We start from the raw sequence: 25,752 nt of genomic DNA, 5'->3' as shown, positions 1-25,752 counted from the left end.
AATTTTACTTTATTATAAATAAAACAAATTTAGTTTCACAAACTTTAATTTGAAGATACAAAACAAATATACATTTATTTTTTCTAATTATTTCGCAACCATATGATTATGGTAATAGTCCTTTTTATTTATGCTTCGTATAAAAACAAATCATTATCTGGACTAAAACCATTTATAACCAAAACAAGTAATTCTTGTAAACATTAACATCGTCAGTATCTTTCATTTCGACAAAATTATATCTATACTTCAATCAAACTTATGTAAATTACTATTTATATATAATAGTAAACTTCATTCAGAAAACTTTAATATTTACAACAATGTTATAATGGAAGTTCTGTCACCGGTTTTCTCACTGTGTCGAATCTACACGATACACTCTTGGTTTAGTCAAAGATACACTCCAATCAAATTCTCGCAGTCACGTGGTTTTGTTTACTGTAGTCCTTTAAATTAAATGCAATGTATAGCGTTTTATATAGCCGCACACCGCTGAAAGCAACCGGAAGCTTGCTGAGAAGAAAAGGGAGTACATATAGCGTGCCCTATTCTTCTCAAATGTAATTAATTAATCTTACCTAGTATAATTTGAATAGAAAATAATTGACAATTATAGTCAATAATACGGTACATTTGAGTATGAAGTAAAACAACTATCTCTGTACCAAATATAAAAAAAAATAATTGTATCATTATTTTAGAAAATACTATACCTGACATTACGTATTGGTGATATACATAAATAAAAAGTTAATCAATTGGTACCCATGTAATATAAAAGTACGTTAATTTAGTTTGGTTATCGATTTACTGTATTTAAATATATTTACAAAGATTTTTTTTATTACGCTGTATAACAAAAGAAATTAAACATGGATTGAAACAATGCTATACTTCTATTAGTGTATATAAAAATGTTTGTCACGCAATCAAAATTTGCGTATCTAAATTGGGGTAGGAGTACTGCAATAATTCTGTTTTTTTTAATTTTGTACATTTACGTAATATTTGAAGGGCTATTTCGAAAGTGTCTGTTATTCCGACTTGTGACATCATGTTTTATTATTCATTATATTTATATTACACAAAGATGTATATGTAGCTGTATTATTGTATCGATTTTAAATACATTCTGCGAATTTTTTTATCATTTCATACTATTAAGTAGAGTAAAACCAATATTTTTCCTACTACTTATTGACACCAAACCAGGTCACAAAAATTGCGTACATACATTTATAATCGACTTTAAGAAGGAATGCGGAAATAAGAAGAAAATAGAATATTCAACAGAAAAAGGACAGGAAGATACACTGTTTTTGATGATTTTAATTCGCGATCATTACTACCGTACCTCTCTCACCACATATCACGATGCGACAATTTTATTTTACAGATCTATATTTTATACAAATTACTTAGGCATTGTGATATTCCTTTGCGCTTAATTATTTCGGTGCTTTAAATTATCTTTTCCGCAATTTACAAGCCAAATGCTTTCCGCATTTATACAAGACAGATCGTGAAACGTTTTCCTACGTCACTTTCAAAATTTGTTAAATATTAGTAAACTATGCGTACAAAGAGAATTCTGAAATCTTTAAAATTTTTGTATATATCTTGATTTAATTTCTCCACAAATGGACTAAGTATGTATACAGTACTAAAATGGCTTAATATAAAATTAAACTATACATGGGGATGTAAGAAGTGCTCTATGTACGCAAAGTTAGAATATAACATAAGAATATATTGGAATTATTCATCACACTATTCTGTCCAGAAATTTTTTGTATCACAAATATTAATATTACAATTATTCATCTAAGATAGAATTTTGTTTCCCTTTCATACATAATTGTATATTATAAGCGTTTTGTTTACAATTTAATTTTCCTTATTACATCTAAGCAGTATTTTTTACTGTACTTGTTACTTGTTTTTACAAAGACTGTACTTCACATAAGACCAGTGGGCCAAGTCTCAAGGAATTTAAGGAAAATCCAAATACACTTACTTTCAAGTAAACTATTTGTCATCATACATTAAAACAGACATACTATACTTCTCTAAATAAAATGCTTCTTTATGTTCTTCAAATTTTTTTTACAAGACATTTGTTACTATATATGTACAAAGAATTATTTTCTCTTCGACAATTTAACTTTTGTATCTATATAATTAATATTTAAAAATGATTATTCTTAATTTCCTGTACTCTGTGTTCTAGGAGAAGTGATAACTATTTTTAGCATATTTATTGATGTGTATTATGTATATTTCTTTTTTGTCTACTCGAATTAGTGTTATGTACATTTTATTCTATATATTTTTATACAATTTTCCTGATATTTACTATTTCTCCCTGATACATCAAGAGAATCAATATTATCATTGTTCTTACATTTATTATTACAAAATCTTGTCTCTTTTACGTTTTTACAAAATGTGATGAAAATGATAGTGACAGTAATGATGGCGCAGATGACTACAATAATATTAATATGAAAAAATTATATAAATCAGTAGTAATTATCATAAATTTTATAATAAGTAGCGATTAATTTAATCACTAAATCGTATATGTACTATTAAATCTTAATCACTGGTTTCACACTCATAAATTATAGTAGACAATGAAGTTATAGTCGTCACACGCCAGAAAAGCAGAAGCTAATATGTATGGAACAAATGTATGTTCTCTCCTTGGAGTTTATATTAATAACAATAATTACAAGTGTTACAAGTGTCCTCTTTAAGTAAACATGTGAGCCCGTTCTCTGTAGGCATGGAAATGATTTCAACACGTAATTATAAAAGACGAGGTCAAGAAATAAACAAAAATATTATATGAGCGAAAATCTATTTATTTACACTATATCAGATTTATATGTCACAAATAATCTTCAAAAAATTATAATAGAAATAAGTATTATTACACTAAATGTATTTTCGCGCAATAAAGAACATAACTACACATGCTTACTAAAATAGCATGATTTTTAAAACCGGAAGAATGTCTTGTAGTATCATTGGAATTGTATAATAATATAATAGTCATTTTCTCACATAAGAACTTTGTTATTTACAGGTGATTTCTTACATTCACAGGAGAACACTTGTCTATATATTTTTTATTCACACTTCTTAGGAAAAGTGTCAATAGTGTTCAAATTCCAGCAATTTAATTGATTAATAATCTATCCCATTTTATATACACACATATGATTCTTAGCGGGAACTCTATCCTTCTCATACTTCTGCCGAATTCTGATTTTTTCTTGAAATTTTAGTACAATATGCCCTATATTTTATTCCTGCGTACATGATGTTTTAGGGAAAAATTTGTAACGTTTCAAAGTTTCTTAAATATGAGTAAAAAAGCAAATACTTTTTTGATTAACATTGTTCCTCAGCAACGATTCGTCTATACTACAGATTTTAAATTAAAAAATCTTGCTTTTATATTAGGTCGAAAAGGCCACTGTTCAAGGCCACAGGCCAAAAAAATTAATTAAATTTAATTAACGAGAAGAACTTCCATTTCTTCATTTACGTTAATTTCCGTTTTTGTTTGTAATTCTTAAAGACAACAGCATTCTCGTTTGAACATCTTGTACATTGGAAGGTATTTGTGTCGAGCATATTGATATTTTGTGTACGCAAATTACCATATATCTGTCCTGACGTTTATACTTTCACACTTCAAACACACTTATGCATCAAATGATGCAAAGCGTAATTTCAAAACGTCTCAAAACTGTTAAATGCTGAAAAATATAAATCAATTATCAATTAAACTTAATTAGGTTTTGGATTTTCATTAACAAAAATATTTATGATACGTAATAATGACTAATTTTATGATTTGTCAATATAAGCATACTTGTTCAATTAAATTCATTTATAAATAAATTTAAGTGTCATCTTTTGCAAATAATATTCGTCACTCAATATTTTAAAATAAAGCCATATTTTATGAAATAGTAAATTTATTCTATATTATACATATAGCTCACCGAAGTTTCACGTAACTCGATGAAGGTTGCATTTCGGTATATACTGATTAGTATCCAAGTGCCAACCTTTTGTTAATGCACAAGGATAATGTGTAACGGCTTTACAACCTCGTTTAACACAGCCAATATTTGCTCCTGTTAAACCACAAGAGTCACATATCGACTTCGCTGCATCCCATACTGCTTCTTGTAAACCTGTTACTCTGCCACCTATAATGGAAATAATTTTTTTAGAATCTTGTAATGTTATACATTTTAACCTCTTGACGTCGGGCTCTGTATTTTTTACGTGTCGTTGGTGTTATTAGAAAATACGAACCTATGCAACTGATCGTTAATACTGTCTCTGTGTCCACACAACTATGTACAATAGATTGATTGTGTATTTTATTAACTTAAGAATATGTCTATCTACAGTTTACACAATGGCATTTTTATTCTGTTTACAATAACAGAGCTACACAATAAAACCTTTTCCAATCAATTTTTTTATTAATATTAAGTATAGTTTCCAAAAATAAAGATGTAAGTTATAAAAGAAGTTTCAGGACTTCTGATTTCAAAAATGTTAGTGATAGTAAAAGATTACAAAAATTGTAAAAATGATTTTACAATTGTCGTTGCCGTAATTGATATTAATAATAGTAACATTAAGCTTCAAAATAATGATTTCGACTAAGATTTCGAAGGGACGAATATACACATTCAATAGAATTAAAAAGAAATATTTTTTACACTGTCACGTAACAGATCACCGAGCTTTAAAAATATATTATAGAGAGACATAAAATATCTTGAATACTGCTGTATAATAATTAAATCATATTCTTGTCGACACCATACTTGAAATTTAAACACGCCATCTTCAAGAGGTTAACCTTAACAAAATGTGTTTACAACAGTTATCAATGTAAAAAATATTATCGTTTATTATACCTGCCATGTACACTCCAGCTGCCCAAACAGCGCACTGTTCATGAAGCCAAACTTCCCAACGTTGTTCCTCTCCTGGGAGTACAGTCATTCCCGTAAAAATAGCGTTACTATTACTTTCAACAGAATTTCGTTTCTTTTTACCCATTTTTGCAGTAAACTGATCAGCTAGTCCAGCATACCGCAAACTTCTTTTATTTTTACCACCTTTTTTTTGTTCTATAGTAATCTCTTGTTCATCAGCTGAAAGAATTCCATCTTCTAAACGTTCTTTACCAATTAAATATGGTCCAAATAAATCACTTAATACACCTGCTGGAACCTGTAATTTAAAGAAAAATGCTACTATTAATGTTATTCATAATTAAGACTAATAATTAAATTTTTTAAATATATCATACAGATGATGAAACCAGATTATAACATACAGTGTAAGTTCCAGGTGCTATATGAGGTCCAGCCAAATTAGGATGTGGTCGAGAAGGATCCCCAGGTATAATAGAATGAGGACCTTGTTTACAAAATACGCAAACCCATGTGGAATCTGTTGTATGTGCATCATAACGCGACGATAACGTTGAACTAAAGAGACCCGCTCTACTGACTTTACCTGCATAGAATAAATAATTAAAATAAATAGATTACTAAACAACTTAAAAAATATTATTTTCTATTTACATATTTGAAAATATACAAATATTTGAAAATTAAGAACACATACCCCTATAATCTAAATCGTTTTGATGACTGAGTCTCTTGCTTCTCCCTGCACTACCATTTCCAACATTTTTCCGTTTTTCTTTACTTTTTTCTTCTTCCTCTTCTCTTGGTGCATTAACTACCTGAATGCTTAGTGGACTGTCCCTTGGACCTTCAACATGAACTACTGGTCCACGAGATCTAATAGAACTTGCATTTGATCCAGAATCATATGCCATTTCTCTTAATCCATCTATTTTCGTATTTTTCTTTGTTTTTTTCGAAACGTTTTGTTTTTTTGAACTTTTAGACATTCTCCTTTTTTTGATTTCCTTTTGAGGTATGTCATTACCTATAGTTCCGAAAATATTTTCGGAAGATCTAGATATTTTTCGTTTACCTCCTTGAACTTTGGTTTTCTTTCCTTTTTTCCCAGATAATTTTGTATCTACTGTAGATGAAACGTCGGTAGGATTTATATTTTGTGATACTTTTGTATGCAGAATACTATTCCCTAAATTTTCAGCTTTTGTTGTGCTGCCAGCTTGAAGCTCAGGTTCTGTAAGTTCTGTTTTTGATTCTTCCTTTTTGACATCTGTCTCTGTCTCAACAATACCAGCAAACATCTTTTCAAGTTCTGATTCAACTTCATTAAATGGATTTGTATTATTTACACCTTTTGGACTTGTTACTTTTGAAAATTCTGTGGCATCATCACTGGATTTTCTTCGGACCCTCTGATTTGAAGGAGTTGAACTAGGAGGTGTACTTTCACTACTTCTCCGCCTTCTAATTGGTTGATTCTCTTCACTTCTTTCTTCTATGCTCTCTTCTACTTTTCCAGGTATTCTCTGTGCCACAGTCTCACTATTGTCTTCTAATTTTACAACTGAAGTTGCACTTGTTGCTTCCTCTGGTATTGGTTCACTTGTTCTAGGTTCTGTTGGTTCTGTAGGCTCTAATTCCATATCTTCTACTTCCGTTTTGGAATCTTTACTAAGTCGTACAGGTTTTTCTAATTTTCTTTTCCTGCGTTGTTTAGTGTTATCATTAGAATCGTCATTACTAAATGCTGGAGATACTACCTCATCTTCTCTATTCGGGGATTTCGATTTTTGTCTATCTGGGGACATACTTTTAACACTGGATGTATCCTTTTCTTCTACCGGCATCACAATAACAGATCCAATATTTTCAGCACTTCCAAGTTTTTTATTTCCACCTTCTAATTTCTCTAAAAGAGAGTCAACACCCTTTTTACCTCTTTTTGGTAAATTTTTAGGTGATCTTACATTTGTCTCTTCAACTTTTCGATCTCGTTCCGAAGATGATTCTCTTCTTGGACTATCTGTCACATCTTTTTCCACTTTAGAGGTAAGATTTACAATAACAGGTAGAACATTTCTTGGCATTTGCGCAATAACACTTAATGTATCTTTATTTTTTGTAACCTCAGGTTCTTTTTTATCTGGAACTACCCTTTCAATTGTTACGCTAGGTGGTAAATTTATAACCTTTTGCGTAAAATTATCTACATTGATTTCCTTAATCTTATCATGAAGATTTGCCACACCTTTTAAATTGCTTTCAAAGTTTTTTACTGTTATTTTAGGTGTTGTAACTTCTTTTGTTGAGAGAGAAACTGGTTCACTGACAGAATTAGGCGTTGGAACTGATGAACTAATTCCACTATCTGATGAAGTTTCTCCATTCAAAGGTATTGGGGGAGAAATTATATTTCCATTTCTACTACTCTTATCTACATTTCTTGCAGTCAAACTTATTGGAATATCTTGAGGTATTCGAGAGTAATTTTCAGGGATAATTTCAGACGTAGAAGATAAATCTAATGTACTTTGTGAACCTGGTGAGTTTCTATACTGACTTTGATTTTGTCTATTATCTACCAGCATTTGTAAACTAAACAAAGGATTTCCTGGTGTATTGGCTGGAGTAACAGATTTTGATGGGACAGTTGGTGTATGCCACGTTGGAGGTGCTTGAGTATGCGCAAGTTGGGGCGTAAGCTGTGATGTTATATGAGATGCCCTTGCCATAGATGGATGTGTATAAAATCCAGCTGGACTTAGGGCAGCACCTGACAGTGCTGTTGGATGAATATTCAAGCCTGAAACTATTAGAATAAAAATTAGTATTTCTAAAATATGAAAATATATGATGCCTATTATATAACAAACTTTATATACATATATATGAAAATTAAAAATGATATTACCTTGACCTTGTGTCATTGTAAGATGATTCCAGACTGTCTGTGGTGGAGGTGTGCCAACCGGAGGTCGGCTATGACCTGGATACTGCCCTGACATTTCGAAATCCTCCCAATTACTTAATATTGGTTTGCAATCAGTTGCAAAATAGATGTTCTTTGTCTTATTTGTATATTCCTCTGTAGAAGATTCACTTTTAAAATTAGTGTCTTTAATATTCAATGATAAATGTGTAAAAGAAAAATCTGTATTTTTTTTCTCACATAAAAGCAATGAAATTTTATAATTTAAATATTTATTAAGAGCAAAAGAACTTTCTCCCTTCAAGTATCTATCTGATTCACTGCTTGAGTTTACCTCACAATTTGTACATAATTTATGTTTTGAAGTTTTAAGCAACGTATTCTCAATTTCCAAATTATGAGATAAATTTTCTAAATCTGAAAATTTTAATATACCGTAATCTATTTCCTTGTACTTTGTAGAATAACAGGTTTCTGTGTTATAGAAATTATTTGTTTGATTTAAAATGGCACAGTCCTTTAAAGATGCTTTTGTGTCTGAGAAATTGCACAGTTTTTTCTTATCTTCACTTTGTGTGTTATAACAGTCTTTACCGTTTTCTAAGTTTTTTATTAAATTAAGTGGTTCATCTTCTTCAGAAGCACAAAGAAGGTTATAAGTATTTTTACACTGTCCCAAAATGTCTGATAAAGCTTTGTACTGTGCAATATTCTGTGTAGTGTTTAGATGTTCCGACAAATAATAAAGACTTTTATTATGATGATAAATTTCTGTTTTTGTCTTAGATAACTTTTCACTTTTGTCGTTGCAAAGCTGATAGGAAACTGTTGCTTTCTTAGTATTCAGTAAATTAACTGTTTTTATTTCACTATTGCCACTCTGACAGGTACTATAACTTTCCTTGTGATTCTTAAACTTGTGTTCTGAAAATTCTGATAAGCATTTATCAAGCGTTCCCTTCTGTATATCAGAATTTACTATGTTTTTGTTGTTTGTTGGTTGTAAGAAGTTTATGAATTGATTAACATATGTTGAGTTTATGTCTGACACACCTATAATAATATTTTCCTCCTTCTGACATAAACCATGTATATTTGGCATACCACCATGTGCTACCAACTCTTGTATATAATCCCACTGCATGAAATTATTTGATAGCGCCCATTTTGGCGCAACTCCAAGTATGAATGACCCTGCAAGTGAAAATTGTAATTGGAAACTATAATTATAATTATAACTACTTTATTTTATAATTAAAAATTTTAAGTATCGTATCACACATCCAATACCATTTGTTTAAATAAGTTTTTAATTTAATAAATCAAATGACTAACAAAATTTTAATTTATATCATTAAGAAAACAAATAAACATTTATTTAATTTTCTTTTTTATAATTCCTAAGTGAAAAAGATGTCAAAGATGATGTTTACCATTGCTGGGAATAGCCCATGTGTTTTTACAAGTCACACCATAATGCAAATCTGGAATATTTACGCTTTGTTCACTAATACTCTGAGTATTCTGATAAAATTGATGATTATTTGATAAATTATGTATGTCTGGAATTTTAATTTTTCTTCCTTGAAGTATACTAAAATGAGTGTTTCCAGTTCCTGAAATGATTGTAAAAAATAATGTGTAAAAAATTTGTAAATTCCTTTGAATTAACACAGTTGATTATTTATACTTAATTAATTTAATAATTAATATAAAAGCAAAGTAGAATATAGAAACGATTAATTAATGTTACTAGTAAACAAACATAAACACGCAATTATTATTATTATCAATGATAAATATTGTAACTTATAAAGCTATTATACTTTACAAGTACTAATATGAATACATAAAATCATTTTCATAGAAAATAAGACACTGACTTTAATACTAAATTACTTGATTCTAAACTGACAAAAATTGAACCTTATTTTTTTTACATTAAAATGTCTATTTTAAATTTGTATGTTTTACAAAGCGCAAATCCTTCTTAATTAAGATTTGTAATTTACAGTGTTTACATTTTTAAATGGTGATTGTTTTAGACTTTCATTATTGCAAAGTATTATAAAAATGAATGTTACAGTGTCATCGATTTTAAAGTACTCATATTTAATACACCATTGATATTATAGTATAATACCAACTTCAAAAGTTTACAAAAACTATTTGTAAAAGGAAAAATGTTATTACTTTTCTACAGCAATATAATATTAGCACATACTTGAAAGTACCCTTTCACATTGATTAAAGTACAACAAGGTATGTAAAACACCTAAAATACGAAACATTCAGGATTTGTTAAAAAATACAAATATAACAAACAAAATTCACAGTTTTTGCCAGGGTGTCAACGTTGATACGTTTAGCAATTGTTGACGTGCTTACAGCACTAGATTCCGTTTATTTTGAAAATTTTTCATCATAGATTTAAAGCGTCAACTCTTAAAGGATCTGTCAGAATAGCAGCGAGAAAAAATTCTAACGGTTTCCACAGAAGCACTATGTAAGAAATAACACTGTAGGTGTTTCATAGTCGATGTTACCCACGAGGGGAGCGATGAGCATGCGAGTGTAATACTGTGTGGCTCGATTTCCTCATCCAACAGCGTCGTAGCAGAACAGAGTTCGCGTGCTTTTTCGTAAATTCCGATGGCATGCAGTGTGCGTACACGTACTGCACGAGAGCACGCATATATACGAAGAGAGACACGTTAACCAACCCGCGCATGTACACCCGTAGAAAATACACACGGGCGCGCGTATGCATACATACATCAATGACGTGCGTTCGCGCGTGCACACGCCTATGCACGCTCAACGTGCAAAGCGTGGAAAGAAGAAGACATCTAACCCTGTGAAACTGCACACACACACAAACGAAACAGTGAAGCAGGGATGTAGTTCCCGCACCTGGACAGTATCATCCACAACGCGCGAACCGCGTGTGCCGACACGCGGAACAACGTGCACCTATTCAAAAATTGCAAGTACTTGCGCGATCTCTATCTGACGCCTAAGTATCTCACTCTCGACACACTCAGATAATTTAAGTTTTCACTCTGAGCAACAGGATCTAGGATCGACAGATTGTATGTTGCGCGAGGTAAACGCGTTGCATTGTACCGGCACGCATGCACGCACGTATGTACCATGCACAATTCAGGCACCGCACACAACACCAACACCCCGACAAGACACACGACACGGACATGGGTGCCTCTTTCTTTCACGTAAATCGATGGGCACACTCGATTTCACTGGGTTTTCCCGGTGGGCCCTTAATCACGAAACATGCCACTGACGGCCGCTATAGTTTAGACATAGTCACGGGCTTATCACGGGATACGCACCTTCCGCACAAAGCCCTTGCCAGGGGCTGGCGAATTTACGATTTTTGACCAAAAAATCGTCAGGGCATCAACCAAAGCAGAATTTCAACAATGGTGGCCGCTAGCGAGCGAGCCGCATGCAATGCTGACACCTCGCGGTGGCGGCGCGAATTACGTTTCTATCTTGCTCCCTTTGATATTAGTCTTTCTCACTCATCCGTTTGCATCCGTACATTCTCCCTCGTCATACATCTATGATCTTTCTTGATCAACAAACCACTACTTCATATTTCTTCTTATAGTAATTTGAATTTTTAACTATACAATTTTAATATATGAAGTTACTATTATATTTATAAAAACCTTTATACTCATACATTACAGATCATGCACATAAATTGGACCGTACATTTACATAAGGGTTACATACGTACACGTTTACATATGTACATATTTTGAATGCATTTGTTAAATCATGAATTTTAGAAAACGTTATTTTATTTCATATACTATTTCACTCATTGTAAAATTAATGTAATCAAAAATATTACAATTATAAGATTCAAAATGTACTGATTATTCACGATTACCTGTAAAACTTTATTTCTAATATAAATACAACACCGTGTGTGTATTTGAATTACAATTTAATACGTATTAATTATCGTACTATTAACATCGTAAAAACTAATTCAATTTTTGGTGACGCCTAACACCGTCCATATTTGCGATTTATATTTACAGAATTTTCTTTCATTAAAATTCTGCTTATATAATCGGAGCAATTATTCAAGAAACTTAACTTTTTGTTAAATTGCTTAAAAAAAAAGGATAATATATTCTGAAGTTATTATACAAAAATCGAAATTATTAAGGACATAAGATAGATGGTTATGTACTTGATCTTTTTATACATAAAGTGCATTCAATAATTTCAAAAATTTGCAAAATTTTAAACTGTTTTGATAAATATTTTTTACTTTTTATTAAAATTTATCTTAATTATTCAGTTTTTTTTTAAAATAAATTTAATACACTTTTTTCAGTATTTAAATATGTATATCGAATTTTATGTTCATTTAAATAGTATATTATTTATAATTTAGAACGAAACTTATGGCTATTTAGTAGATCGTAGACGTAAGTTTCTAAAAATGATTTGATTAGATGTACTTACTATTAAGTTCTTTATTAATATTACTTACCATGTTGCGGCATTTTTTTTATCACTGTATACAATTTGTGTCGAGATGATCTATCGATTTCCATCTAGTACTATTGTATATTCTCTATAATCAAACCTTAAGAATTATAAAGTCTGAATTGCATCATTTTTGTCTATAGGTACTTTAAACGAATATTTAGAAAACCGCGGCAACCATATGTATACACACACTTTTATTTCCTATATCTGCATACTGGGCTTCTGCGACATTCTCGAATCTTCGATAAAGAGATAAAGTTTGTATAGTTAAGTACTTTTATAATAAACATCATTATCGAAGTTTAATTACAGATTAAACGGCACTACGCGTTAAACACGTATGATATTTATTTAAATTTAATTTCATATTAAATTGGTATAATTGACGTCTATGATTGGTAAGCGGTATGAAATTAAAATATGTTTGTTTACCTATAATACAGAAATTATTTAAGATTAACATTTGTATATTTTATATCATAATTCAATTGTATATTCGCATTTCTTCAGACGTATGTACACTTATCGCAACGTAAACAAACATTATAGTGACGCAACCCGCCAAACGGCTGGCCAACGAGGTATATTTACCTGTAACTTACTCATGTGCGTACAGTGGCATCGAAGTATATTGCGTCACAGTGGCTCCTGCCAACAATATGGCGCTCATAAATGCCGTCTGCTCATTTTGACAGATATGTTTTCAACTTAAAAATGAAAAATAATCTTTTCTTAAATACTGGTAAAGAAATTTTGCTAATTCCATAATTTTATTTTTCATTGTATTAATTTTATTGCATGTTAACTAAGAGAATATCAAATTCTAAAGGTGTATTATAATGTGATAACGTTGTCGTCTGCTTGACTGATAGCTGCGCAAGTTCAGAAATCAGCCCCAAAGTGGTGAATGATACAGTATTCGGACGCGTGACAGTTGATGCGTAATAAGAGCAATTGTTGCGAAAATACTAATTATAATGAGGACCGTTGTTAATTTTTAAAGAACATAATATACGTATTATGTCGTTTGTTTTACTATTCATTTAAAAATGGAAGCGGAAGTTAGAGTTAATAATCGTTTGTCAAGTATTTTCAATCGCAATGCAGTTTGTTATGGATTTTGACGTGAATGACGTGTCAATGCATTGCCAATGTGAGACTCAAAGTCAAAGTGAATTTCGTAACAATATAAGAAAAGTGTACGCAACTTAAACCAAATTCACTTTTTATATTCAACTGGCACAATGCTTGTTTTATTGAATTTAATTTACAGCACAATATTATAAAAAAATTTACGACAGTAGTTCCTGGACATAATTAAGTATAAATGTGTACATGTAAGGAAGATGAATATTGTGCCTAAGCAAATAAATCAAGGAGAATTGAAAATTGAATTATCATTCTAAATAGTACATTTACAAATATGTATTATTTACTTTTAGTCTAATTATTCCATATAAATTATTCTATATGAAAGTGTTAAATTTATTAATATTTGAAGTGCAATTACTTATTAATATAATACTAAATGTATTTATTTAAACACAAGAAATATGCTGATAATAAACTATTAACAAGATAAAATATTATTTATGTTGACAAGATAAAATATCTTGTTTTACAATTCTAGTCTACATTGTACAATTGTGCTATTAATGATCATAAACATTAAAATGATCATTAATTATATTATACATTATATTGAAAAAAGTGATTATAATTGTAAAACATCTTGAAAATCACTTTGTAAATACCTAAATCTTGGTTTATTTTGTAGTAATATATATAAAATAGACCTACATTATTAAAGTTTTCTAAGTGGTATACTTCTCACAATTAATAGTGAAGTAATTTATTAATTAATACTGAATTACTTATACTGTGTTCAAAGTAAAAAATTAAAATATTGCTATGGATCAATACGAAGAGAATGATGTGTCTAATACGACAAATGTTGTTAAAACAGACATTTCTCCTAAGACAAAACAAAAGAAAAAATCTCTTTGCCGCATGCTTATGAATAAAAAAACCAAGGTTGGATGCTTGGAAACATCTTATAAAGATGGTAATTCAAATAAAAATTCTAAAATGGAAAATTCACAACATGGATCTCATACTAGTACAAAACTTTCATTGTGCTGTGCAATGACTGAACGCAGCAGAACACCTCCACAAAGTTTGACCGTCAGTAGATTGTCCCCAACTACATTAAGTCGTACATCCGTCAAATCTGAAGTAGCTTCTGTTAATGGGAATTGTCAAACAGATGTATTAGTGGAAAAGGAAGAAATCTATACATCAAGTGGTACACATAACATTCAAGAAAATGTGGAAAAGAATATTTTTTTAGAGAAAGAACAACAACAAAGTACTTTTGTTGAAGGTAAGAACTATTGCATATTTATTTAAAAATTCAACGTATTTAATTATTTATCTGTGTTAATTAGAAACTCCATTTTTAAAATTAAATTAATATATAACATAATGTAAATCATGGTAAATTATTAATTCTTTTCTTAAATTAAACATTACTTTGGTCAATTTAAATATGAATTTTAATATATTTGATAAATAATTTTCTTCAATTTTTATTTTAAAAGACTTTTCTTATTCATGAAAATAGTATGAAATTTCAAATGAATACATAATATTTGAAATTCTATACAAAAGATATAACTTTCTATATTATATTTCTTACAATGTTTTTTTTCTGTCAATTATGTAATTTGATTGAATGAGGTAGTGACCTTGCATATCCCCACCATGTCTCATTTGACATTAATGTAGGAAAAGAATTGCTTTCATTGTGTTTATGCAAGGAGATGTAGGTTTTACTGAGAGTCAGTTAAAATTTAATTTTTGACGTATGAACATGTTTCAAGTACTGCTTTAAATAACATTTTGAAAAAAATGCCTAATTCTAATAATAAAACAAAGAAAAATTTTTTCCACAATAAATTACTACAAGTATTCAAAAAAAGTAAGAGTGGCAAATTAAAGGAGGAAACAATACAAAATCTAAAGTTTGGAGAAGCTTCAGAAGAATGTATTGAAAATATTAATACTAAAATTCACAGTGATAGTCACAACATAACAAATGTATTCCAATCACAGGAGGATATTAATAATGAAGTAAATTTTTATAGTATTAGAAACAATAATGACAAAATTACTATGACTAAAAACTCATATGATAAAAAATATGAAAATAATAAGATTTTATCCAATATAATCCAAAGTTCAGAACAAGAAAGTAGTAGATATGCTGATAATATACAAACAAATATCTCAAGTTTTGAGAAAGATAATAAAGCAAGAAGTGTAGCAAATATTAACGTGAATAAGGAAAAAGAAAAGTTTATTTGTGGTTCAGATAGGAATCTAGGTATAAAAATTGCATTCTTGACACAGGATTGTAACACAAAAAATGTACATCAGGCTTATGAAAAAAATTCTACAAAATATTTAGGTTCTTTCTTGAATGTGCCAAATTTCGTACCATATTCTGATACCACAAGTTGTTCACATAAAACACATCAATTTTTGTTAAAACAAATAAAAGTAATATCTCAAGAGAGTAGTGAAGATAGTGATTTTTCTGCAGACTTAACAGAAAATTTATTTGAAGAATCATCAGAAGATGAAAATGAACTTTTGATTGATTACGAAAAAAATGAAAAGAATATCAAGGATGAATATTTTACAAAAGGAAAATATATCACTTATTTCTTCTTGGAAATGGAACGACAGTTCTACAATCCTCATGAAGTTTATAGTATGGTTCAGTACCATGAACCTTACAATACTGAAAAGCCAGGAAAAGAAGGTATAATAAATAAAGTATATCTGCTGCTTCAAATTTCATTCTTCTGCTTCTTCAAATACTTTTCATTTTATTATTGTGTAAATGTTACATTATTTCTTCTATTTTGCCACTTGTATAGTATTGATACTTATGATGTAAAATCATTGTATAAATGTTAAAAACACTGGATATCATTTACTCTGTTACAAATGATTCATACAATAAGTATTATAAATTTATATGTATTAAGTAAACTTTATATATAAATACAAATATTTTGTATGAATTAACGAATGCTATTTTCTCAAAAGCATTTTAAAATAATATTAGTATACATGACTATATTTATTGATGAAGTAACTCCAGATGTTTATTGATGAAGCAATTCCTACTATTTTCTGAATAATTGTGTCAGAATCTAGAACACAATAGGAAGCAATTGAACCAATTTGGTTTCATTACAGATAATTATTGTACTGTTATTTAATGTTCTATAATTTATAATGTTAAATTTATTTCAAGATATTATGGTGAAGGATATATTTATTATTTAAGTTTTGTATTGATGTCAACAAATTTTATATCTTTTTATATAATTGCATAATACTTTGGTGTTTTAGGTGAAAATTCATCCTCTGGATCTACTTCACCAAGTGTTCCTGCGTATTTAAGGCAAAGACTAATTCACAGACGGTCTGTGGATAATTTAGTAGCAAATTCACCAACAAATTCTATGCGACATTCAAGTCCGGAGTCTATAAAAAGTGCTCCTGTTCAACTCAAACCACGTTCTACATCTCATGATGCTTTGTCTAAAAAGAAAGAACGTCATCGATCTCAAACAACTGGAACCTCTATGGATAGTTTAGCAAAGCAAGCATTACTAGCTGCTCAAGTTCTTAATTTAATTCCTACACAAAAAGCACGAGAAAGGTATAAAATTATAATTTCCTAAGAAAATTAGTGTTACATATAAAAGAACGTTATGTTTTTTATTTTCTTATAGAAATTTTCTTCATGGAAGAATTGCTGCAAATTCATTGCTTGGACCAGTAGAACTTGAGAAAGTATTACCAAATCGTGAACTGAAAATTTTTGTTGGAACATGGAACATGAATGGGCAAAGTCCACCAAAAGAATTAAATGATTTTATGTTACCTTCAGATATAGAAACTGTTCCAGATTTATTAGCAATTGGAACACAAGAATCATGTTCTGAACGAAGTGAATGGGAAGCAGCTTTACAAGAAACTCTTGGTCCTTCTCATGTACTACTGTTTAGTACTGGTTTAGGAACATTACATCTTGCTCTCTTTTTAAGAAGAGATTTAATTTGGTTCTGTTCTATTGCTGAGGATGCTAGTTTTTCAACTAGAACAGGGACTGCGTTTAGAACAAAGGGAGCAGTAGCCATAGCTTTAATGTTATTTGGCACCAGCTTTCTTTTTGTAACTGCACATTTAACTGCTCATCAAGATAAAGTTAAAGAAAGAGTAAATGACATTAAAAGGATAGTCAGAAATTTGGATCTTCCTAAAGATTTACCCACAAGACATAAAAGCAAAGGTATAAATATAAGTTTTATTATCATCACTACTATGATTACAAAAATATCTAATGAATATATTTTCAGATGTAACTCAAAATTTTGATTGTGTGTTCTGGTGTGGTGATTTAAATTTTCGTCTAGCTCAACCAAGAGAAGAAGTTATCCAATGGGTTACAGATACATATTTTCCTCAACAGTCACCAATAAATTTGCACAAAGATCAATTACGAACAATTCTTAATGAAGGAGCTGTTTTACGTGGGTTTGAAGAGGCACCAATTATGTTTCCACCTACTTATAAATATGACCCAGGAACCCAAAATTTTGATTCAAGTAGTAAGCAACGCACACCTGCATATACTGACAGAATTCTCTTTAAGGGAAAAGGGCATTCAAGAGGATACATTCGAAGAGTTAGTCATGAAAGTACTAATTCACATAAAGATGGAGTTATAGAATGTCTGGTATATGACTCCGTTCCAAGCATTTGTACTTCAGATCACAAACCTGTATGGGGTGTTTTCAAAACAATCATAAGGCCTGGTATTGATACGTAAGTATTTAGTACTTCTGTAATTTAAATATATTATTAAAATATATATTTTTTAATTAATATTTATTATAGAATTCCTCTTGGTGGTGGTTTATTTAATCGAGAAATATATTTAGAAGGTATAAAAAGACGAGCAGCTGCTATGGATGAATCACATGGAACATCAAAAGTATGTTCAATTCAATAAATGTAGGTATAAATTTCATTGATGAAAAAATTTTACATTGTCAAGTTTGTATAACACAAGTATTATATATTTATTCATTCTAATTTTTTAACGCCTAAATGTGAGAATTTAGCTATTGAAATTCCCACAATCAATATCACTTCTTTTTTGTATACTCATTATACACATATATATACACATACACGCGCGCGCGCACACAAACACATATGCATCACATATACATAAAAAGTTTATAACTGTTCATAACTTTTTTACATGAATAACAAATACCGTTTTTCTAGTGCAGTTTATATAGCATATTATTGTATAATGTGCACTTTGTAATATCTAGTCAAGATAAAAATATATATAAACTGTCCAGTCATGTAATTAGCAACTACAATACTAGAATATAAAGTTATACGTGCCACTGATACGAGTGCGGAAAAAGGAACTCTGCTCTGTTCTTTTGACATTTAAAACATATACAAAAGTTTAGATTGTACTGCTATTTCATAGCTATGCTTTATACGTTTCATGTATACATAAATCATAACTCAGAAGAATGTTAAAAACTTTAAAAGACATGAGCATCACATTAATTATATTTATTTAAATAATGTATGTTCAAATGTATTATAAGCACAATGGTACAATTGATTAAATACATTTGATGATTCAATCCATCATACTTCATATAATAGTGATAAATTAATTTATATTGAAATTTTATTAATACTTTTAAACACCTTTAAATACATTTATTTTGTTCGTAAATAAATAATTTATGTAAAAAAAAACGTGTAAATTTACATTCTGCAAATGTAATATTGATTTTAAGATAAAATCTGTCTACAATTTTATAACTTACAGGTTAGGTTTTAACTATGATTTTACAATTTAGAAGTTGTTTAGTTTATTTTATAACTTTATTTATTGGGACCACCCACTGTATTAAGTCAGAGAAAAATTTATTATTATTTAAAAAATATATTTACTTAAATAAATTTTATTATCAACTTTAAGCAGAAAAAATGTTATTTTTCATATTACTAAAATTGCATAAATACATATAATTTTCTTGTAGGTACTTCAAGAAATTGATAATAAGTACCACATAAAAATACAATATTACTATTTAGTATAATATTAAAGTAGTATCTTATGAATTATTTAGATAAGTAGTTCAATGAATCTTAACATGTTCACTGTACTGGCCTGTAAGTGTAGATCAACTTTCAGGTAAATGATACAGGTGATATTTGTTGTCTTGAATCATGTATGATTTGCGGACTTAAGAATCAAAACTATCCTGACCCATATATGGATTATTGGACATCTGAGTCAATGTCATCCTGATCCACATATAGGTTAGCAGACTGTGAGCATGTTGAATTCCATATATTGATATGGACTGAATACCTATACAAAAATTATATACAAATACTAATAACTATAATTAATGGCATTATTTGCATTTATATACATACATATTAAAGAACATGAAAAACAATTGTATTCTAAGCCATTTAATTATTTTTGTATGAAACAAATTAAATTGCAATTTTTTTTAATTTTCTTATTGTATGAAATTTTGTTGCACCATAATACCTTATTCTATTTCACAGCTTAGGAACAATTAAATACATTCAAACATTTTAATTTGTGAATAATTACAGATTAAAGGTAAAATATTTTTATCAAAATTTAAAACTTTTCTTTGTAATTATTATACGTACATATTAAAATGTTAAATTTTTATAAAAATCTAATATAGTCTAACAAATTGAAGTCGACTTATTATTTGCCTCACCATATACAGTTGTAAGAATATTATAGTTCTGAATATAAATTTAAAAATCTATAATAAATGAGTTAATGTTATAATGAAGAAAACTCCAAGATGTTGGTGCTTAAAAGATTGTCACTACTTCTTATAAGCTATGCATAGTGTAACAACATTATTCTCTGATGTATATGCATTATTTTGTTTACAAATTTAACAATTCTATCATAAATGTGATAGTGTTTTTTTTACGTGTATACTATTGATAGATATATATGCATATCTATTTAAACTTTAGATCTCTAACCCAATAACACATAACAATATAGCATAGTCTATTGTGCAAAAATGTCACAATGTACAATACTTAAAGTTAACTTAATGTATATTCATAATAATTTGATATTAAATAGGAAATAAGTTTTAAGTATAAAGCAATATATAGGCACTTATGAAAACATTAAGTATTAATATGTATTAACAAAATAAAGCATCATTAAATAATATTTTATTATTGGAACAATATTCAATACATTTAAATTTAAGCCAGTCATAAAACATTTATCTAAAACTACTAAATACTAAAAGAATCATTTATATATTAGGTGGACCGGAAAGTAATGTCGTTTCTGCGCATGTCACTATTTGATTGTCATTTGTCAGCTCATTGTGTACATTAAAGTCGTAGCAAAGACATTCTGAGGTTATAGTGACTTGTTTAGTTGTAAATAATTAAATTTAAAATTTTTCTTTACAATTTTGGGTGAAATGGCCAGCCAAATACCAGAAGAGGTACATATCCGGCAGTGCATGCTTTTTGAGTTTCGCAAGGGTAGTAACGCAATAGTTGCTACCAAAAACATTTGCGATGTTTATCCAAATGCATTAGACGTTCGTAAATGCCGAAGGTGGTTTTCCAAGTTCAAATCCGGTAATTTTGATCTTTCCGACTCGTATCGATCAGGAAGACCAACAACGTTAGACAATGACGTGTTAAGTGCGGAAGTGGAAGCAAATCTGTGTCAGACAATGGAGGAATTGTCAGTCTTAACCAACCTTGGTCGACCATCCAAGAACATTTGCAGCAGATTGGGAAAGTAAGCAGAGCAGGTGTTTGGGTCCCGCATAATCTGTCCGAAGAGAACAAGGCTAACCGATCCACCACATGCAACTTATTGCTTCAACGGCACAATACAGAAGCGTTTTTTGATCGCTTGATCACCGGAGATGAAAAGTGGGTTCTTTATGATAATCCAAAACGCAAAAGGCAGGCTAAGCCAGGTTTACACCCCAAAAAGGCCCTTTTGTGTGTTTGGTGGAGTATTCGCGGCGTTGTTCATTTTGAAGTGCTGAAACCTGGACAGACTGTGAATGCAGACCTTTACTGTGAACAATTAGATCGTGTAAATAAATCTTTAATTAAAAAGTGGCCAGCGATTGTCAACAGAAAAGGCGTTATTCTGCAACACGATAATGCAAGACCGCACTGCGCAAGACGAACCTTGGCAAAAATTAATGAATTGGGGTGGGAGGTACTGCCTCACCCACCATACTCGCCCGATGTTGCACCATCGGATTTCCATTTATTCCGATCGCTTCAACACTTTCTAAGTGGCAAAAGATTTGCAAATTTGGATGATATTCAAAATGCCATCTCTGTATATTTTGCTTAAAAACCAATTGATTTTTATCGATCCGGCATTGAAAATTTGCACACTAGATGGCAAAAGGTTGTTGATAATGAGGGTGATTATATCATTGATTAAAAATAAAAACTCGTTAAAAATTTATGTGTTTGAATTTAATGTAAGGAAACGACATTACTTTCCGGTCCCCCTAATATTACAATCTTAATTATAAATGAATGATACATATTTATATCATTAATTTGCTTTGCAAAATTCAAGAATTACTAGGTTAAAGGAGAAATCAAGAAACCCATTGCTCCAAAGAAATAATGAACAAAAACAAATTATGGACTTAAGGAGCAATTATTGGAACCAGGAACATACTTTCAAAACCTTTTTGCAATTTTTAAAAACAAATATATTTCAAAATCTTTTTCATTTTGTCCTGGATCTGTTAATTGGATTTATTAGTATGACTTTATCTGCTCTTTCCTAGACATATTGAACAGTAATTTTATTATTATAAAATAGAAATATACATATTTCTCTATTTTAATGAATAATAAGTACTAAAAGTTATTTAATAATCAAATAATTAATCATATAAATCTATTTATATTACAACATGATTGTTTTGTACCAAAAACTATATATATCTACTTAAAATTAGTGATAATATTTTTATTTATGTTAGTAAAAAAGATTTTTAAGAAACAATCCTTTTTTAATATTCTTAAACTTGAGTATAAAATGAAATCAATAGTTATGGTATATCTTATACCATAAATATTAGTAGTCTGATGTAATAATAACTTCTTATCTTATTTATTATGTTTGTATTGTTTACTTAATTCTTTTCTGTGTACTTTTGTTCACCTTTTCCTTCTTTGAAAATCTACGTTTTCAAAAGAAGTTATTATAAATTTAGTCTAAGAATTTCACCTCATGATGATCATGCATTCATAAATAAGAAATACTTGTAAAATACATTTATTCTCGACTTTAATTTGTATTTAAGACATGAACTACGCATACGTATACGTCACTTTACAGCCGGATCCTGCAAGTCTAATTCTTTTTGTACTAATAGGTACACAACTCTTGAGCAGCAAACGTTTACTTTAATACTTGTTTAGTAACCATGGAGATATTGAAACATAAGAACTTGTAAAAAATAGTTATTTGTTACTGATTACTAAATTGGTTATCTTATCGCATATAGATCTATTGGGGATAAGATACATTTTTTCAAGTATGTAAAACTCTTCAAAAATTTCTATATTTGTTGATTTAAGGAAGGATGAGACAAGGTTTTTAATTATTTTTGTACGAATATAAAAATTTTTGATAAATTAATTGTTGAAATTTATGAAAATGGCAGAACACTATTTTTTTCGGCGTCAAAATGATGCGAGTTTCATGTGTACTGCTTTACCGCTAAAAAAATAGCGTCACATCCGCGTCATTTTTTCAGGTACAAACAAAACGTCAAGATGCCGCCAGAAATTGCGCCAAGTGGGAACTTGTTTTACGTATAATAAATTTATATATTGCCAAACACGTGTCATTTTGACACAGTTGCGAAACGATGGATACCGTTTCTATGCACTGGGCCTAAGTAGGATCAAGTGTGATAACATTAGTACTGGAAATTATTAATAGACTTTAAAACAAATGGAAATTATGTGCTATATATAAAAATAAAAAGACTTAATTGGTATCATAACCAATTCTCCTTGCTTTTTACATATAGGTTATGTTTAGTTTTTATTTATTTATTACAGTGAAATTATAACAAAACTGTTATATATTAATCGATTTTTAATATTACTGTTTAATTTCTTGTATAACTTAATACCTTTTAGTTAATTAATCTTTTTAAAATATTCATGCGACTTTTTACAATTTTTCTAGTTTAGTCTTTAAGTGTATATTTATTAGTATGATAAAATTTCGCATTTGTATAATGTAAGAATATTTTGACAAAACGAGAATTTTTCTGGTATTTATCATTGAAGATATTAAATAAAGATTAGTGAAAGTTGTATGAAATTTAACTTAAAAAATAGGTAAATAAGACTTATGTAATATATATATATGTATGTACGTATATAATATAGGTATTTATCGGTTTTTATAGGTATTTAAATAATACAATGTAGTATTGAAAATATGATTATATACTTGAAGAATATTCCTATCATAAATGTAAGAAACAATATTTAATCTAAAATATTATTATCCGACATATGTATGTTTAAGTACATATAATCATTTTGCTTTATATGTATATGCAAAAAGAAATACAAACTATAAAGTTTTTTTAAATATTAAATTGGAAAACAAATGAAATTTGTCCATTACTATATAATGTTATACAGTAATTGCATATATAAGCAGTATTATATAAAAATATTTCATTAAAATGTGTAGCGCTTTTCCAATTGGAATGGCAGGCCATGTTAGAAACGAAGAAAGCTTGAGATTTAATTATAACCTATAAGGCTTAATTTAGTATTGCATTAGGGATAATATTATATACAATTTCCTCTTTCATTTCTTCTTCATTGCTGCTATAAAGTTATAACATTGCAACTTAATCTAATAATAAAGAAATTATAACAGTATTTGTATACAAAATTGGTAATATGAAATGGATACAAGAATATAAATGTTTACAAATCTATTGTTACATGTTATTACCAATTATACATTACAGTATACAATATATGACAATTTTTTTGTGGTATAAAGTTATATACATAATTAAATAAGAAAACGTAAATAGATGTTGTGTACATGCATATGTATGTATGTATATAATATAGACCACAAAAAATGTATGAATTTTGTTCAAATTATTAGAGTTATTAAATTAATTACTTATTTTTTTACATAATTAAAAGAAAAATTTTATGAAAAAATATGTTCTGTAACTAAAAAAAAATATGTTAAGATATACAATTTTAAAGTTCGATCATGCTTGTGTATATGAACTATTTACACCATAAAACAAAAATAGCAGAGTACGATTAAATTAGTTATCTTTTTCTAATTGTCATTATATTTTATCTGCGTTTTTTTTTAATTTACGTATTCAATGTATAAAATACTTTAAGAAAAAAGTAATAATATCTTTATATAGATAACTTTTTTGTAACATTAAGTTTAAAATGGTGATATTAATAAAGCATTATTCTTAATTCATGACTCTTACGATATGTTACGTAAAAATTATATGTATTGGAATTTATACTTAAAATGCAATAATACATATTTAATAAATAATAATTCGTACATTGAATAATTTATTATAAATTCTTAATATCAAGTTCATACAGTATTGTCATCTGATGTTTCAGCTGAATATCAACACATATAAGTTTGTTTAAGAAGCAAAGGTTAGTTGTTGAAGACTATCGATAGTTTCCAACTATTGAACGACTTTGAATGATAGAAAATTTATATTATTCTTCCTTATTTTTCGGTTTTTATACCATCTGTGTTCTGTGCTTTTTTATGTCAATACATTTTACTACTCTTTAAAGTAAAATAGAGAACTTTTTATTAAAATAGTATAACTTTACTCATAAGTAGCCTCAATACTCATCTATTTTTGTTATCATAACCAATATTTTTATTTTATAATTTAATATTGAAGATAGGCCAATTCTAAGGAAGAAAATATAGATATTCTTATATTCACGAATAAAAATAAGTGGCTATTTGAAAATGAATCATACTTGAAGTTATCGATTCTTCTAGATTTTTACAAATTTAAATAAAGCACTATCGATAAACTATCGGAAATTATCGATGGC

General features: G+C 28.9%; 2 protein-coding genes across 10 annotated transcripts; one reads left to right on the top strand and one right to left on the bottom strand.

Moving 5' to 3' along the window:
* Positions 1–858: 858 nt before the first annotated feature.
* LOC143146711 (uncharacterized) lies at positions 859–12,608 on the bottom strand. 7 transcript variants are annotated; one of them, XM_076311248.1, is made up of 9 exons: positions 12,446–12,608; positions 9,342–9,524; positions 8,344–9,102; positions 7,891–8,064; positions 5,677–7,788; positions 5,384–5,565; positions 4,959–5,277; positions 4,023–4,232; positions 859–3,773 (listed from the first exon to the last, which is right to left on the bottom strand). In XM_076311248.1, the coding sequence occupies exons 1-8, from the start codon at positions 12,507–12,509 to the stop codon at positions 4,030–4,032; spliced, it is 3,996 nt and encodes a 1,331-aa protein (XP_076167363.1). In that variant the 5' UTR covers positions 12,510–12,608; the 3' UTR covers positions 859–3,773; positions 4,023–4,029. The 7 variants fall into 7 exon arrangements, with proteins under 7 accessions (XP_076167363.1, XP_076167362.1, XP_076167365.1 ...); XM_076311247.1 differs by lacking the exon at positions 12,446–12,608 and adding an exon at positions 10,459–11,421; XM_076311250.1 differs by lacking the exon at positions 12,446–12,608 and adding an exon at positions 10,455–11,418.
* A 1,588-nt stretch (positions 12,609–14,196) lies between these two features.
* Positions 14,197–23,651, top strand: Inpp5e (Inositol-3-phosphate synthase). 3 transcript variants are annotated; one of them, XM_076311254.1, is made up of 6 exons: positions 15,141–16,270; positions 16,870–17,182; positions 17,256–17,815; positions 17,883–18,351; positions 18,424–18,540; positions 23,406–23,651. In XM_076311254.1, exons 1-5 carry the CDS (start codon positions 15,355–15,357, stop codon positions 18,536–18,538), a joined length of 2,373 nt encoding a protein of 790 aa, XP_076167369.1. In that variant the 5' UTR covers positions 15,141–15,354; the 3' UTR covers positions 18,539–18,540; positions 23,406–23,651. The 3 variants fall into 3 exon arrangements, with proteins under 3 accessions (XP_076167372.1, XP_076167369.1, XP_076167370.1); XM_076311255.1 differs by lacking the exon at positions 23,406–23,651 and adding an exon at positions 19,605–20,091; XM_076311257.1 differs by lacking the exons at positions 15,141–16,270; positions 23,406–23,651 and adding an exon at positions 14,197–14,827 and having other exon boundaries at positions 18,424–19,379.
* Positions 23,652–25,752: the final 2,101 nt, after the last annotated feature.

Source organism: Ptiloglossa arizonensis, chromosome 5 (genome assembly GCF_051014685.1).
Source record: "Ptiloglossa arizonensis isolate GNS036 chromosome 5, iyPtiAriz1_principal, whole genome shotgun sequence".
Lineage (NCBI taxonomy): Eukaryota > Metazoa > Arthropoda > Insecta > Hymenoptera > Colletidae > Ptiloglossa > Ptiloglossa arizonensis.
The sequence above is the reverse complement of the archived record's forward strand: the minus strand, read 5'-3'. Positions and strand labels throughout refer to the sequence as shown.